Consider the following 16,169-nt stretch of genomic DNA (forward strand, 5'->3'; position numbering starts at 1 on the left):
ACATTTGACAGGAAATATCATTTCCAGTCTATCAATACAGAAATATTCCTAAATGCATGTGAAATAAATGTATTGTATATCTGATAAGGAAAACACACAGTACTTTCTTAATAATTTATTTTGGTATACAAAAGCAAACGCCTCATTGGCATTTCAGATAAAATACGGCTGTTTGCCATACTACATACTGTCCATGGGGGGGGGGGGGTTAGTCTGAACACAGCAGCCTGGTGGACCAGCAGAGGGTGATGGTATTCTGGGCTCCATCGTCTGAACAGCTTCATTTTTGATGGGTGAACCTGTGATGTGTCAAAGGACCTGAAAGAGGTCTTGTGTACACCGTAGATACAGACTGTGTCCTAGACGGCCTCTTCTACCAACCTGTGCTTCACAACGCAGAGCGAGAGGAGGAGCACCGCTCTGACCATCAGGAGGTCATGTGATCACTGACATTTATTACAAACACCAACAGAAGCTTTCTAAGGATTCCTCTTTCATTTCAGAGTTTCTTTGTGATTGTATGTTGGAATAGTGAGAGTACTAGAGAACTGTGGAGTGGTACTGCTTTACTGTAGTTCACTGTAGTTTGAGTCAGGGCCTGCAGCTGGAGGAGGGCGTGGTCTCAGTAAAGGGGTGGTGGTGGTTCGGGGCTCCAGGTGGAGGACTGCGTGGTCGCAGTAAAGGGGTGGTGGTGGTTCATTGGCTGCAGGTGGATGAGGGCGTTCGTCCAGGTGTGGTCGTCGTTAAAGGGCTGGAGGTCTTTGTGCTTCACGTCCCGATCACCTCCACCTGCTCCTCAACCGTTAGCAGGAGAAAGGCCACCACCAGCTCCTCCTAGTGGATGGAGGAACACCACCTCCTCCTCCTCCTAGTGGTGGAGGAACACCACCACCTCTTCGGAGAAGAACACCACCTCCACCTCCTAGTGGGTGGAGGTCTACTGTCCGCTGTGATGGAACCCCTCAGACCAGCTCCAGTACCTGAAGAGAGGAGGACCACAACCACACATCAACACAACACACAATAAATACAAACACGCTAAAACACAACAACACAACACGTCAAACGCAAAAAAAATCAGCACCAACACACTGAACACCAACACAGTACACACTACACATCAAACAGTAAACACCAACACACTACACACCAAACAGTAACACACTACAAACCAACACAGTACACACAGTAACTCACTTTGATGGTTCCTTGACTGTTGGCAGCAATCAGCACGTTTGATTCCTGAAGGAATACGATTATTATATTTGATGTTTGAGCTTTCAAATAGAATGAAAAAACATAACAGACTCAGCCATCCTCAGGTGTGGTTAGGGTGGCTGTAGGGTGTGGTCAGGGTGTAGGTAGGATTTAGTTAGGGAGTAGGTGTAGCTTGGGTGTAGTTAGGGTGTAGGAGTAGTTTGGGTGTAGTTGGGGAGTAGGTGTAGTTTGGGTGTAGGAGTAGTTTGGGTGAAGCCAGGGAGTAGGTGGTTTGCGTGTAGTTAGCGAGTAGGTGTATTTTGGGTGTAGCCAAGGAGTAGGTGTAATTTGGGTGTAGGAGTAGTTTGGGTGTAGTTGGGGAGTAGGTGTGGTTTGGGTGTAGTTACCCCGTCCGGCAGGGCCCTCCAGCAGACCGCGCTGACAAACTCGTTGGTGTCGTCGTCTTTGCGCTCCTTGTCCAGAACGCTCTTCACCGTGTCGAACTTGAAGGTCAGCAGCGTCTTGGACAGACCCTTATAGTACAGGTACAGAGAGTTGTTCTCGCTCCCTGGGGAACAGAACAGAGAACCTTACAGCAGACAGGCTTGTTCTCGCTCCCTGGAGAACGTTAAAGAATAATAATAATAATAAAAATCTATTATATATAGCGCCTTTCAGGATACTCAAGGTCGCTTCACTAGAGTGGGAGGTGAGGGTGTATGTGTGGGCAAGTGAGTGAGTGCAAAATGCGCAAGGCGCTGGGTGGGGTCCTGAGTTAGGGGCCATAGGCCTCAGAGAAAAGGTGTGCTTTCGTGTAGAGCCCGACCGATATATTGTCAGGCCGATATTAGGCATTTTTCTAACTATTCGGTATCGGCATTTATAATGGCCGATAAATGAATCAAAAAAAAAAAAGCCAGAGTTAGGCAGAGTGAATGACGGAGATCGACGGAGAGCATCGGTGTTGTTCATGTGTGCAAAAGTGTTCATGGTAAGTTGGCAACTGTCACGAGACATACATTGCTTGAATAACAATTAAAAGAACATCCCCATCAATTCTCTAAAGTCGATAAGCATGACTTAATTCAGGGCTACCATATCCAGTTTTGCTGTTATGTGTTAGCTGAGAGTGAAAAGGATTTAAAGGATAACTACAAATAACCAATGTTAGGGAAATCTGTTTGATTTGTTGCGAGTTTCTGGATTTTTTATATATATATATATATAAAAAATCCAGAAACGGCCTATCAGATTTTTAAATCACGAAATATTCGTATCGGTCTTAAAAATCCTATATCGGTCGGGCTCTACTTTTGTGTACTTTTTGTGTAGTGTAGTAGTAAAAGGTGTAGTAGTAAAGGTGCAGTAGTAAAGGTGCTATAGTCCTACTGCAGCATACGTAGTAGTAAAGGTGGAGTAGTACTTCAACAGGCTATGTAGTAATAAAGGTGTTGTAGTAGTGAAGGTGTAGTAGCACTAAAGATGCAGTATTAGTAGAAAAGGTGTAGTAAAAAAGGGAGCAGTCCTAACACAGGCTACGTTGTAATAAAGGTGTAGCAGTAGTACAGGTGTAGTAATAAAGGTGTAGTAGTAGTAGTAAAAATGTAGGAGTCCTACCACAAACTACGTATTAATAAAGGTGTAGCAGTAAAGGTGTAGTAGTACTACCACAGTCTACGTATTACTAAAGTTGGAGCAGTAATGGTGTAGTTATTAAAGTGTAGTAGTAGTAAAGGTGTAGTTATTAAGGTGTAGTAGTCCTACCACAGGCTACGTAGTCTCCATTGGAGGCGAGGCCCACAAAGTTCTTCTCGTTGATGTGACCTTTGAAGGAGCGGAGGCAGTGAGGCTTGTTGACGTTCCACAGCTTCAGCTGGCTGTCTGTAGACCTGCAGACATAACCACTGCTAGTTAACCACTGCTAGTTAACCACTACTAGTTCATACAGTGAGGCTTGTTGACGTTCCACAGTTTTGAGGAAGTCTGAGTGTCACTGCACCAGACCAGTGAACACCTAGTGAGGAGGAGAAGAAGGAGGAGGAGGAGGGGGAGGGAACACCTAGTGAGGAGGAGGAGGAGGAGGAGGAGGAGGAGGAGGAGGAGGAGGAGGAGGAGGAGGAGGAGGAGGAGGGAACACCTAGTGAGGAGGAGGAGGAGGAGGAGGAGGAGGAGGGAACACCTAGTGAGGAGGAGGAGGAGGAGGAGGAGGAGGAGGAGGGAACACCTAGTGAGGAGGAGGAGGAGGAGGAAGAGGAGGGAACACCTAGTGAGGAGGAGGAGGAGGAGGAGGAGGAGGAGGAGGAGGAGGAGGAGGAGGAGGAGGAGGAGGAGGAGGAGGAGAGTGAAGAACTAGTGAGGAGGAGGGGAGTGAACACCTAGTGTCCGGGAGGAGGAGGTCAGCTACTCACGCGGAGACGATCTCCTCCCCGTTGACGAACTTGGCGTAGGAAACGGCCTTCCTGTGGCCCTTAAACACCATGATGGGCTGTTTAGTGTTCCTCAGGTCGTAGTAGTGGACGCAGTGGTCTGGAACACACACACACACACACACAGTCATGGAGACAAGGGTCTGGAACACGCACACACTAGATCCCGACCGAATTATCGGCGGGCCGATATTATCGGCGGACGTTAGGCATTGGCAGATATGTTTTTTGGGGGAGGTTTATTGTGTTTTTGTTCAAAGGACTTTGAGTTTCATAGCTTAAGTTGCATTTATACATTTTATTTATCAGAACTTGAGAGTGAGTGTGTGTGTGTGTGTGTGTGTGTGTGTGTGTGTGTGTGTGTGTGTGTGTGTGTGTGTGTGTGTGTGTGTGTGTGTGTGTGTGTGTGTGTGTGTGTGTGTGGAACGTCAGCGATTGAGTGGACGAGCGAGGAGAGCGACTGGTAGAGAGCGTGTCAGTTTAGTGAACGTTTTTACTGCCAATTCCGCGTCCCCTTATATATGAACTTAAACCAGCCATTTTGAAGAGATAAATCACAACTTTGTTTTATGCACTTGTTATTGAAAGCATAATAAACACATTAAATACTTTATAAATGAGACCAAATAAATGCATTTAGCCAGAGTTAACATGTTGTTTTTATTTCCTCTCATCAGTAAAACAAACTCAATGCACGTTAGCCTTTCAACTAGATTCAATGTTACAAGTAAAATTATCAGAATAAAACAAACATTCAGTACTATCAAAAACATGCTTTGTGTTGAATAAATAAAGACTGGTCTAGACAACAATAATGTAACCGAAAACCAGGTGGTATATAGTTGTATAGTAATAGTTAACTACTAGTTAGCTGGTCTATAGTAATATAGTTAACCACTTGTTAGCTGGTATATAGTTAACCACTAGTTAGCTGGTATATAGATAACCACTAGTTAGCTGGTATATAATGAACCACTCGTTATGCGTGCAAAGCCTAAGGTGAGGTGGTACATTGTTACTAGCTGCTATATAGTTAATCACTAATTAGCTGGTATCTAGTTAACTACTAGTTACCTGCGCAGCCGAAGGCGAGCTGGTATAGTATAGGTAACTGGTATAAAGTTAACCAGTACTAGTTAACTACGCAGCCAAAGGTGAGGAGGTATTAACATTACTAGTTACCTGCGCAGCCGGAGGGAAGCTGGTATAGTATAGGTAACTGGTATAAAGTTAACCAGTACTAGTTAACTACGCAGCCAAAGGTGAGGAGGTATTAACATTACTAGTTACCTGCGCAGCCGAAGGCAAGGTGGTATCGGGAGGTCGGACTGAACTTTACGCAGCAGACGTTGGCCTTCGCCTCGATGCTCGCCACCGAGTTGTCGAGGTTAGTGGACCACAGCTTCACTGTAACACAATATAACACAACACAACTTCACTGTAACACAATATAACACAACACAGCTTCACTGTAACACAATACAACTTCACTGTAACACAACTTCACTATAACACAACACAGCTTTAAAGTAACACAATAACACAGGTTCAATGTAACACAATATAACACAACACAACTTCACTACAACACAACACAACAAAGCTTCACTATAACACAACACAGCTTTACTGTAACACAATAACACAACTTCACTGTAACACAGCAACACAGCTTCACTGTAACACAACACAACTTCCATGTAACACAACACAGCTTAAATGTAACACAACACAACAACACACCGTCACTGTAGGACAACATAACACATCTTCACTGTCACACAAGAACACAGCTGCACTGTAACACAACACAGCTCCACTCTAAAGGCCGATTCATACTTCCGGATCCGGACGAAATGCGTCGGTCCGTACCAAGCGTTGCCTCCGGGACTACCCTCCATAGTATACCTCCGTCCGGTTTGAGCGTTGTTATGGATGTTACACAATACATCCTCTAGAGGGCAGTGACTGTCGTTTCACAAATTAACGGCATAGACAATCGCAAACATGACATCTGGAGAGATGATTTTGTTTTGTGTCATCCGAAATTGGCCAAAAAAAGTGCAAAATGTGTAGGCCTAGGCGGCGGTGGCATGTGACACCCCTCACCAACCCGCAGATTATCTCCTCAAAATGTTGTTAAATGACCAGTTACAACTCATTGCCAAAGCAGGGGAACAATAAAATAAAAAGGTCAGGTATATAGTATGATACAAGTATAAAACCTGAAATACAATATAGATACATATCAGATATTATACTACTCTATCTATTTTCGCGAATGGTCTGTCTTCTGACTATACTGCCGCCTCGGTTTCCGCTGGTATTGCTCCGGTTCTCGCGGAGCACTCCGGATTCGTGAGCTCAGAGGCGACGGACCCATTGACGGACGAAACACCTCCGGGACCGGACGAAACGGTCCGTATCCGTATTTACCGTAGGGTGTGAATGGGCCTTTACAAAACACAGCTTCACTCTAACACAACATAACAACCCAGCTGCAATGTTACACAACTTCTCTGTAACACAACTTCTCTCTAATATTGTAACACAGCTTCCCTGTAACACAACTTTGCTTTATACAATCAAAGCTTCACTGTAACAAAACGTCACTGTAACAACAACACAGCTTCACTGTAACACAACAAGACTTCACTGTAACACATCTAGACTTCACTGTAACACAACAAAACAAGACTTCACTAACACAACACAACTTCACTGTTGCACAACGTAAACCATGGAACAGAACATGAAGTCATACTAACCTTTGGCGTCATCAGAGCCGGATGCCAGCAGTTTAGGATCCATCAGGTTGAAGTCAACACTCCAGCATCGCTTTTCATGTTCCTGGAAACACAACATGTTAACACATGCCTCTCAGCAGTATAGATACATTAGATATAATCGGATAATCCTAGACTACAGGTAACTCTAGACTAGATGTCCTAGTATAGTGCGGTACCTGGTAGACCAACTCTAGACTATATGTTCTAGTGTAGTCTGCTACCTGGTAGACTAACTCTAGATTACATGTTAGTATGGTCTGGTAAATGGTAGACTAATCTAGACTAGATGTTCTAGTGTAGTCTGCTACCTAGTAGACTAACTGTAGATTACATGTTAGTATGGTCAGGTAAATGGTAGACTAATCTAGACTATATGTTCTAGTGTAGTCTGGTACCTGGTAGACTAACTCTAGATTACATGTTAGTATGGTCAGGTAAATGGTAGACTAATCTAGACTATATGTTCTAGTGTAGTCTGGTACCTGGTAGACTAACTCTAGATTACATGTTCTAGTATAGTCTGGTAAATGGTAGACTAATCTAGACTAGGTGATCTCGTATAGTCCGGTACCTGGTAGAATAACTCTAGATTAGATGTTCTAGAATAGTCCGGTACCTGGTAGACTAACTCTAGATTAGATGTTCTAGAATAGTCCGGTACCTGGTAGACTAACTCTAGACAGATGTTCTAGTATAGTCCGGTACCTGGTAGACTAACTCTAGACAGATTTCCTAGTATAGTCCGGTACCTGGTAGACTTTGGATCGCTGGCCGGTGAACCCGTCCCACAGAATGACGGTTCCCTCGTAGTCACTGCTAGCTAGCAGGTTCTTGTGGTAGCTACTCCAGCTGATACAGCTACACATTACAAACACATTATTCAACTTTATATTAGACACCATCAATATTTTTTTCCCCACTATATATTAAACATTATAAACGGTATTATTAAACTATATATTAGACATTAAACACAATATTAAACTATATATTAAACATTGCAAACACATAATTAAACGAACTGGAGCTGCAGTCGAGCTGTAGTAGAGCTATAGTAGTTATAGTAGAGCTACAGCGGAGCTGTAGTAGAGCTGTAGTAGAGCTACAGACGAGCAGTAGTAGAGCTATAGTGGAGCTATAGCGGAGCTATAGCGGAGCTCTAGTGGAGCTACATACGAATAGTAGTAGAGCTATGATAGAGCTAAAGTAGAGCTGTAGTAGAGCTCTAGTGGAGCTATAGTGGAGCTGTAGTAGAATTATACTAGAGCTATAGTAGAGCTGTAGTGGAGCTATAGTGGAGCTGTAGTGGAGCTGTAGTGGAGCTATAGTGGAGCTATAGCGGAGCTATAGCGGAGCTGTAGTGGAGCTGTAGTGGAAGAGGTGGTTACCTGATCTTGGAGTTGCAGGTCATCTCGTTGACCGGGTAGTGGATGTCCACCGCGTCCTGGATCACCATGCCGTACTCAAACACCTTGATCTTCTTAGTGACACCGGCAATCGCAAAGTAGTCGCAGTCTCTGTCAAACTCGATACTAACAGAGAGGTCAGAGGTCAAACTCAAGATGAACAGAGAGGTCAGAGGTCAAACCCAAAACTAATACAAAGAGATGAGCGGTCATTGAGGCGGCTACCTGGAGACGATGCTGGAGCCGTTGTAGAGGTCGCTTGCGTAGGACAGGGTGGCGAGGGGGCGGACCGAGTTGTAGCGGGTGAACTTAGAAAGGCACTCCATGAAGTCGTCCAGCTGGCCCAGGCTCCGCCCCTCGTCTACACACCAAACCATTGTTTTGTGTGAGCGTTAGGATGAGCCAAAGTGTCTATGAATTGAGCACCGTTGTGATACGAGGTGTCCGGGCATCCTGACCAAGACCCAGAGAGAGCCACACACACACACACACACACAGACACACACACTAGCCAGAGCTCCTCCTCCTCCTCTCGACTTAAAACAAGCCCCATAATAAGAGAGATGAGATGTATACTATAGATACAGAATAAGCAGGCATTAGGCTATAGATCTGGAGTGAAGCCGGCATTAGGCTGGCTGTGATTCTACCTGAGATGCGAGACATCTTGTTTGAGAAGTAGCACTGTTCCAGATCCTCAAAATGAGCCGTGAGTCTCTTTCTTCTGGAGGCCAGAGTGCTGTTGTACCATGGCTGTCTTTTACCCTGCAACACACATCAGGAAATCAGGAATTTATCCTCAATAGATTGTAACTAAAATCATAACTAGATCAATAATATATCATTACTCGATCGTACATACAACATGACTGGATCATTAATATACCATAACTAGATCGTACATACATCATAACTAGATCACTCAAATATCATAACTAGATCGCTCATCTATAAACAGTATTCTTAGATCAACATCAATAGATCTTAATAGATCATAACTGGACAATAAAGAACCTTTCCACACATATCACATATCCCTGTATAACTACAGCTCGTTAACCATGATGATGGCTTCTGATTCTGGTTTATATATTATTATACAGCCTGGTCACCTGACTGCCTGGAGCTGCTCCGATGAAGCCGGGGGTCTGGCTGTAGTCTGGGGGCTCCACCAGACTGCTGCTGCTGCTGGACAACAAACGTGATATTACACACCTAAATACACGTTAATACACACCTTAATACACACGTTAATACACCGGACTGCTGCTGGGACATGATACCTTTTAATGAGTTAGAACCTAGCATCATCAATAAATGTTAGGAAAATAAATACAGTTTTGCCATTCATTCTTTCCCCTTTTTCCCAGTAAAACCAGCATGATAGAAATCGAAATGATCGCCCATTATACCTGAGAGCCGGGGACGGAGCTAGTGTCTACAGGTGGAGGTGTACCTGAGGGCCGCTGACGGAGCTAGTGTCTACAGGTGGAGGTGTACCTGAGGGCCGCTGACGGAGCTAGTGTCTACAGGTGGAGGTGTACCTGAGGGCCGCTGACGGAGCTAGTGTCTACAGGTGGAGGTGTACCTGAGGGCCGCTGACGGAGCTAGTGTCTAAAGGTGGAGGTGTACCTGAGGGCCGGGGACGGAGCTAGTGGTCTACAGGTGGAGGTGTACCTGAGGGCCGGGGACGGAGCCTCCACGTTGGGCACGGTGCACTCGGCCTCCATCAGTGGGGAGTGGTGTCCGCTCATGTCCTGGAGGAGGTGAGGAGGTGAGGAGGTGAGGAGATGAGGAGACGAGTCACACGGTACCATACCTCATGAATATTATCATGATACAAACAGGAAGTACCTCGACGCGCTTGATGTCGTCCTCCAGGAAGTTGAGTTCCTTCTGCAGCTGCTCCAGTTGCTGAGGAGGGAGCAGACATGAGGTCACAGCCTCCCATGATGCAGCAGGGCACTCATACAGGTTTAGAAGCCCTGATGGAGGGGGCTCCTTGGAACGCTGGTGTTGGTTTAGGGGCCCCTGAAGTAGCTTTATAACGATCCCGTTCCATTGGCCGGTCGCCCTAATAGTCCCGTTCCATTGGCTGGTCGCCCTAATGGCGCATTTCCACCGGAGGGTGCAGTTCGATTCGGTTCGCCTCAGTCCGGTAGTGAGGGGGCGGAATAGCCAACGTCAGCTGAGGTCGGGTTTCCACCGCCAACAGTACGCTTGTGGTAGGCTGGATGTCGAACACCGCGGCAGCTATGTAAACATTGTGACATCATACTAGCGCGACCCAGTGTACCCCGCTCAATATCAACAATAAAATAAAAACAATAAAAACTGCTTCATCAAGCTCCCTCTGCACGTCTTCCTCTCCAAGAATGCAGAGGAACGTCTCCACCTCCTTGTTCGCCCAAGTTAAAGTTTTGCGCGACAGAATAATACATCGTGGGTACTGTTTGTTGGTTTTTATCTCCATGTCGCCCGGAAGTGAGGATTCTGTCGACCGATATACGGAGGGCGTGTAGCTCGAACTTGCCGGCACCCTTTCAGGCGTCTCAGTACCCCAACGGAGGAGTACTGCGAGACGAGTACGGCTCAGTCCTGGTCACGCCCACTTTTTGCGGTGGAAAAGCGATCCGTGCCGCACCTTTGCGAACCGAACCGAAACCCTCTGGTGGAAAGGCGCCATAATGGTCAGGGGGAGACGTTCTGGGGGTTGTAGATGGAGCAGGCCTGATGTCTCACCTCTCTCTTGTTGCGTCTCGCTTCCTTAAGGAACTCCATCAGGATCTGTCTCTGGGCGGCCTGGGACTCCTGGAGAACACACATACACACACACACGGCTGTAGTACTGATACAGGCTTAGCTCAATGGTTTAGTCACTGGTAAGCGGTTCCAGTCTCACCGCCTCCAGCTGCTTCTTCTTCTGCACTAGCAGCTCCAGCATCAGGTTGATGTTGGCCAGGTCCATGTTCTCCTGCTCGGGGCTCAGGACGTCCTGGAACACCTGCCACCGGGACCCGTTCTGGGACAGGAGACCCCGTTAGAGACCCCCCAGCAGGACCAGAGACAGACGCCCGGCCTCCCAGAGACAGACGACTAGCCCCCCAGGGGGACAACATGAGAGGGAAAACCAATACTCACAGGATGGTCCAACTTCAGCCTCTTCTCCTCTGACCGCTGCTTCTGCTTCAGGATGAGTTCATTCACTGGAACACGAACAAGGCGTCAGACCCAGCATCAACCACCATCAGGAGAACAGGACACGCAAAGCATCATGGGAGATGTAGTTCAGTGACGTACCGAGGAAGTTGGGGTAGAGCTGGTCCACGTTGTCCACGATGTAGTTACACTTGGGGCAGCGGTTGCTGTCCTCTAGACTCTGTCGGATGCACTTGAAGCTGCAGAGGAAGAGGAACATGGTCAGCAGGAAGTACTGTTTCAAGAACTACACACCAGCAGGAAGTACTGATTCAAGATCTACAGTCCAGCAGGAAGTACTGATTCAAGAACTACAGTCCAGCAAAAAGTACTGATTCAAGAACTACAGACCAGCAGAAAGTACTGATTCAAGATCTACAGACCCAGCAGAAAGTACTGATTCAAGAATTACAGACCAGCAGAAAGTACTGATTCAAGAACTACACACCAGCAGAAAGTACTGATTCAAGAACTACACACCAGCAGGAAGTACTCCTGCCCTGCACATTAGAGGGATTACTTATTCTTTTACTTTCTACTTTATTTAGCGGCCTGTGAGGCGGTAGGGGTCTATCATCTGTATGCGGGTGAATATGCGTGTGAGCACACTTGTGTATCTGCGTGCATGTGGGTGTGTATATGTGGGCGTGCATATGTGTGCATACATGCGTGTGTGCACATGTGTGTGTGGGTGTGCACATGTGTTTGGGCATGTGTGTGTATGCATGCACACACAACAACTACAGTTATTGACAGCAAAGTCAATCCCATCTGAAGATTCAGAGGAAATGGGAGGTGTCTTTCTGAAGCTTCCTGTAGATTTCGAGCAATCAGGTTACAGGGCATGTCATTACTTGTCACTCGCATCTTAATCACAAAGAGCTGCCAGCATTATGACAAACACTGTAACACATAGCTGCTATAATTTAACCATGAATACCAACAGTCAGGGGTCTCCATTAGTCAGGGATTAGCTCAACTCACCAAAAGCTGTGACCGCATTTGGTCATATGTGCCTCCTCGATCATCTCGAAGCAGATGGGGCTGGAAACCAGAGATAAGAACCAGTATATTACGGGATGAACTGGTTTGGTTGACTTCTCCTCTGATATACAAACACAAGTTTGATGAGGAAAAGGAGAAATCTCACCAAACAAAGTCGTTGCTTTTGTCCTCGTACGAGTGGAGCAGGCCGGGGTAGAGCGGCGCCGGCTGCAGAGACCTCTTCTTACCCGAGCCGGAGGACGAGGAGGTCGGCCGGCTCAGGGAAGCCAGGCCACTCCGGGAAGCCTGCTGCACGGCGGCCAGGACGGGCACCGACAGGGGCCCCTCGCCGGAGGACAGGGGACCCTCAACGGCGGACATGGACCCCTCACCGGCTGCTGTCAGCGCCCGGGAAGGCACCACATTCCCTGCCGAGCTCCCATTGGTGTTTGGGGTCCCGGAGGAGCTGGCCCCGCCGGCCAGCTGCTGGGCCCGGCTGTTTGACATGACTCACCACGGACAGAACACATCCACCGGGACGGAGCTCAGACCATCCGGACCGGGGGGGGTGGGTTAGTAGCCTGGTCCTGAAAGTCCTGGTCCTCGCAGTCCGGGTCCCGGGACACAGACCGGTTGGGGGGTTGGTACCGCAGCTGCTGTCGACAACACGTTAATTATTCAATGCTAAACGAAACGAAGTGTGAAACGAGTGAACAGAACAAATATTCCTGCTGCGTTTCAAGGGATTAGCGGCTAGCTACTGAAGCTCCGAGTCCCCGGTGCTACTTTGCTCTGCTGCCGGGAACCAGCGGCCTCTAGCGGCCAGGAGGTCGGTGCTCCTCCGCCCTGAGCCGGGGATCAGCGGCCTCTAGCGGCCAGGAGGCCGGTGCTCCTCCGCCCTGAGCCGGGAACCAGCGGCCTCTAGCGGCCAGAAGGCCGGTGCTACTCCGCCCTGAGCCGGGGATCAGAGGCCTCTAGCGGGTAGGGTTAGAATGAGGAGGAGAAACGAGGAGGAGAAGGAGGTCTTTATATTAATCTTTTCTGTGTTTCGGGGCCAGAGGAGACATTGAACGAAGTCAAACACGGATCAAAGTCAATAAGACAGTATCTCTTCAAGGTGTTGAAGCCTACCTCTATCGATAGCACCACCAAGTGTATGAAAGGCTGTGAGTTTAAATACTTTAATAATATTAATATTAGAGCATATTCAGTTAGGATAGTCTCTTCTTTCTTTCCTCACTAACCCTAATCCAATCTTTCATTCTGAAAGCAGTGTTGAATGTTGAAGTATTTTATACAGAATTTGTAGTTGAGAATGTTAAGATCAAGATGAATCCATGAGTCCACACTCTCCTTCTGAAGCATGGAAACATGATGACAAAATATTCAGAAATCTCATGAAAGAATCATACCTCTTACAGTTCAGGTATCAAACTGTAGATAAAATTGATTGGTCATTATTTATTGATGTGCTGATCACTTCTCTGCCATATGTTGACCCTTGATTCGATATGTTGACGAATTCAATAATGGTACAACATATGATATCTTCTTCATAAACACAAGACACGTTTTATAGCTTTTTATTATTCTTTGAAAGAGCCAAGTGTAAAATGTTAATACTCACAGATATAAGAGCCAAAATATAGCATGCAACAGTAAAAACATGTCCACTGGGTCATATTCTAAAACATCTGATTTCCTTTAACAAAACTACTGGAATGATCAACTCCAGAGACAGGTCATTACGGAGCAGGTAGGGGTTAGACAGTATAGAGACAGGTCACTTAGGAGAAGGTAGGGGTTAGAAAGTACAGAGCCAGGTCATTAAGGAGCAGGTAGGGGTTAGATAGTACATAGACGGATCATTAAGGAGCAGGTAGGGGTTAGACAGTCCAGAGACAGGTCATTAAGGATCAGGTAGGGGTTAGACACTACAGAGACAGGTCATGATGGAGCAGGTGGGGTTAGATATCTTTGAGGAGCTGGTAGGGTTAGATACTTTTAAGGAGCAGGTAGGGGTTAGATGTATAAGCAGGAGGTTGGTTTTGTATGAAATAACATATCTGAATAATAAAGAGATTTCCAGTGAAACAATCATCAAAGCTGTGATTATACAGTGCAGACTTCCACTAACATTCACTAAACACTGCTGTACGACTAATTACAGAAGTCACCACTGGATGGATGCCTTAATGAACCTTTACAAATATCTACAAGGCTGCTTTAGTATTCACAGAAGACTTCAAGGAAATCTATTTATGTATATTATATTTCTGCATCGACTGAACTGGACTGGGAACAGTTTTTGAAGTTGGCCCTCAGCTGAAGTGAAGAGCTGGAGGTGAAGTTATTCAAAACAACATCAAGGGAATGGTCTCATCTGATGCCATGTTGTTAAATAATTGATAGCAGTAATGATAAACTTATTGGAGTCACTGTTAATTAATTACAGCCGAGTGATTGATTGGTTGGGTTAGCGCGTTGCAGGTGAGCTCAGAAGACTTTAGGTGCATGTAACCACAGGTTATTGTTCTAAATTCACTATTTCATATTGACATGGGACTATTGGACTATAGACATGAATACATGAGGATACATTCACCAGAGATCAGAACCAGCCACCCAGAGACCAGAACCAGTAACTCAGAGACCATCAGAACCAGTCACTCAGAGATAATCATAACCAGTCACTCAGAGACCAGAACCAGTCACTCAGAGACCAGAACCAGTCACTCAGAGACCATCAGAACCAGTCACTCAGAGAGCAAAACAAGTCACTCAGAGATAATCAGAACCAGTCACTCAGAGACCAGAATCAGTCACTTAGAGACCAGAACAAGATCCTGATTATCTTCGTATTTAAAATGGTTCAGTCCTGATTCCCTTCCTATTTAAACAGTTCAGTCCTGATTCCCTTCCTATTTAAATGGTTCAGTCCTTATTATCTTTCCATTTAAATGCTTTAGACATAAAGGTTTTATTTACAGCCGTTCCTCCTCTTTGCTCTCTCATTTTCGTTCAAGATACTTTACAGTTCATCCGTCAATCAGACACCTGACAGACAGAAGGTCACTCTGGATGGTGTTTCTGTTATGAAAACAATGACGTTGTACATTAGGTCTGAGAATCATAATCATAGAGATAGTCATAATCATAAAGATAGTCATAATTATAGAGATAGAGTCATAATCATAGAGATAGAGTCATAATCATGGAGATAGAGTCATAATCATAGAGATAGACTCATAATCATAGAGATAGACTCATAATCATAGAGCCTCCAGTCTCTCAGAGGTCCCTGGGGGCCCAGGTCTGTCAGAGGTCCCTGGGGGCCTCCAGTCTCTCAGAGGTCCCTGGGGGCCCAGGTCTCTCAGAGGTCTCTGGGGTCCCTGGGGGCCTCCAGTCTCTCAGAGGTCCCTGGGGGCCCAGGTCTCTCAGAGGTCTCTGGGGTCCCTGGGGGCCCAGGTCTCTCAGAGGTCCCTGGGGGCCTCCAGTCTCTCAGAGGTCTCTGGGGTCCCTGGGAGCCTCCAGTCTCTCAGAGGTCCCTGGGGGCCTCCAGTCTCTCAGAGGTCCCTGGGGGCCTCCAGTCTCTCAGAGGTCCCTGGGGGCCCAGGTCTCTCAGAGGTCCCTGGGGTCCCTGGGGGCCTCTGGTCTCTCAGAGGTCCCTGGCCTCGCCATAGTCGTTGTACATGACGGCGAGGGTCTGGTCCTCGCAGGCCTTGCGGAGGTCCTGGCCGAGGTCCACCCAGTTGAGGCCGAAGGCCTTGGTGTCGCTGTAGCGGCAGGACAGGAAGCGGAGGGACATCCGGCGCAGGCCGATGCGGGGCTCCTGGAGGAGACCCCGGCACCACCCTGACAGCTGCTCCAGCTGGGACAGGATCAGACCGGCCTTCCTGAGGACAGAGCCGCGGGTCAGGGCTAAGGTGTGGGCTTAGTAGGGGGCTAGGTATAGAGTTAGGGTTAGGTACGGGGTTTGGTGCGGGGTTAGGTACGGGGTTAAGTGTGGGTTAGGTATAGGGTTAGGGTTAGGTGAGGGGTTAGGGTAAGGTGCAGGGTTAGGTGTGGGTTAGGTGCAGGTTAGGTATAAGGTTAGGTGAGGGGTTAGGGTAAGGTGCAGGGTTAGGTGTGGGTTAGGTATAGGGTTAGGGTTAGGTGCGGGGTTAGTA

General features: G+C 46.9%; 2 protein-coding genes across 3 annotated transcripts in view; both read right to left on the reverse strand.

Annotated features, from left to right (window-relative positions):
- Positions 1-100: 100 nt before the first annotated feature.
- cop1 (COP1 E3 ubiquitin ligase) lies at positions 101-12,801 on the reverse strand. Of its 2 annotated transcripts, none has more exons than XM_030363334.1 (20): positions 12,167-12,801; positions 12,001-12,060; positions 11,119-11,216; positions 10,960-11,024; positions 10,721-10,840; positions 10,561-10,629; positions 9,673-9,732; positions 9,496-9,575; positions 8,931-9,003; positions 8,469-8,583; positions 8,044-8,179; positions 7,801-7,944; positions 7,162-7,270; positions 6,392-6,473; positions 4,914-5,030; positions 3,606-3,723; positions 2,962-3,086; positions 1,605-1,765; positions 1,198-1,242; positions 101-980 (listed from the first exon to the last, which is right to left on the reverse strand). In XM_030363334.1, the coding sequence occupies exons 1-20, from the start codon at positions 12,505-12,507 to the stop codon at positions 963-965; spliced, it is 2,136 nt and encodes a 711-aa protein (XP_030219194.1). In that variant the 5' UTR covers positions 12,508-12,801; the 3' UTR covers positions 101-962. The 2 variants fall into 2 exon arrangements, with proteins under 2 accessions (XP_030219194.1, XP_030219192.1); XM_030363332.1 differs by having other exon boundaries at positions 8,931-9,006.
- A 766-nt stretch (positions 12,802-13,567) lies between these two features.
- Positions 13,568-16,169, reverse strand: part of astn1 (astrotactin 1) — a 76,621-nt gene continuing 74,019 nt past the window's right edge. The window contains exon 24 of the mRNA XM_030363331.1: positions 13,568-15,896. Coding sequence (XP_030219191.1) covers positions 15,659-15,896 — 238 coding nt within the window. The 3' untranslated portion in view covers positions 13,568-15,658. The remainder of the gene's footprint in view (positions 15,897-16,169) is intronic.

This window comes from Gadus morhua, chromosome 8 (genome assembly GCF_902167405.1).
Source record: "Gadus morhua chromosome 8, gadMor3.0, whole genome shotgun sequence".
Classification (NCBI taxonomy): Eukaryota; Metazoa; Chordata; class Actinopteri; order Gadiformes; family Gadidae; genus Gadus; species Gadus morhua.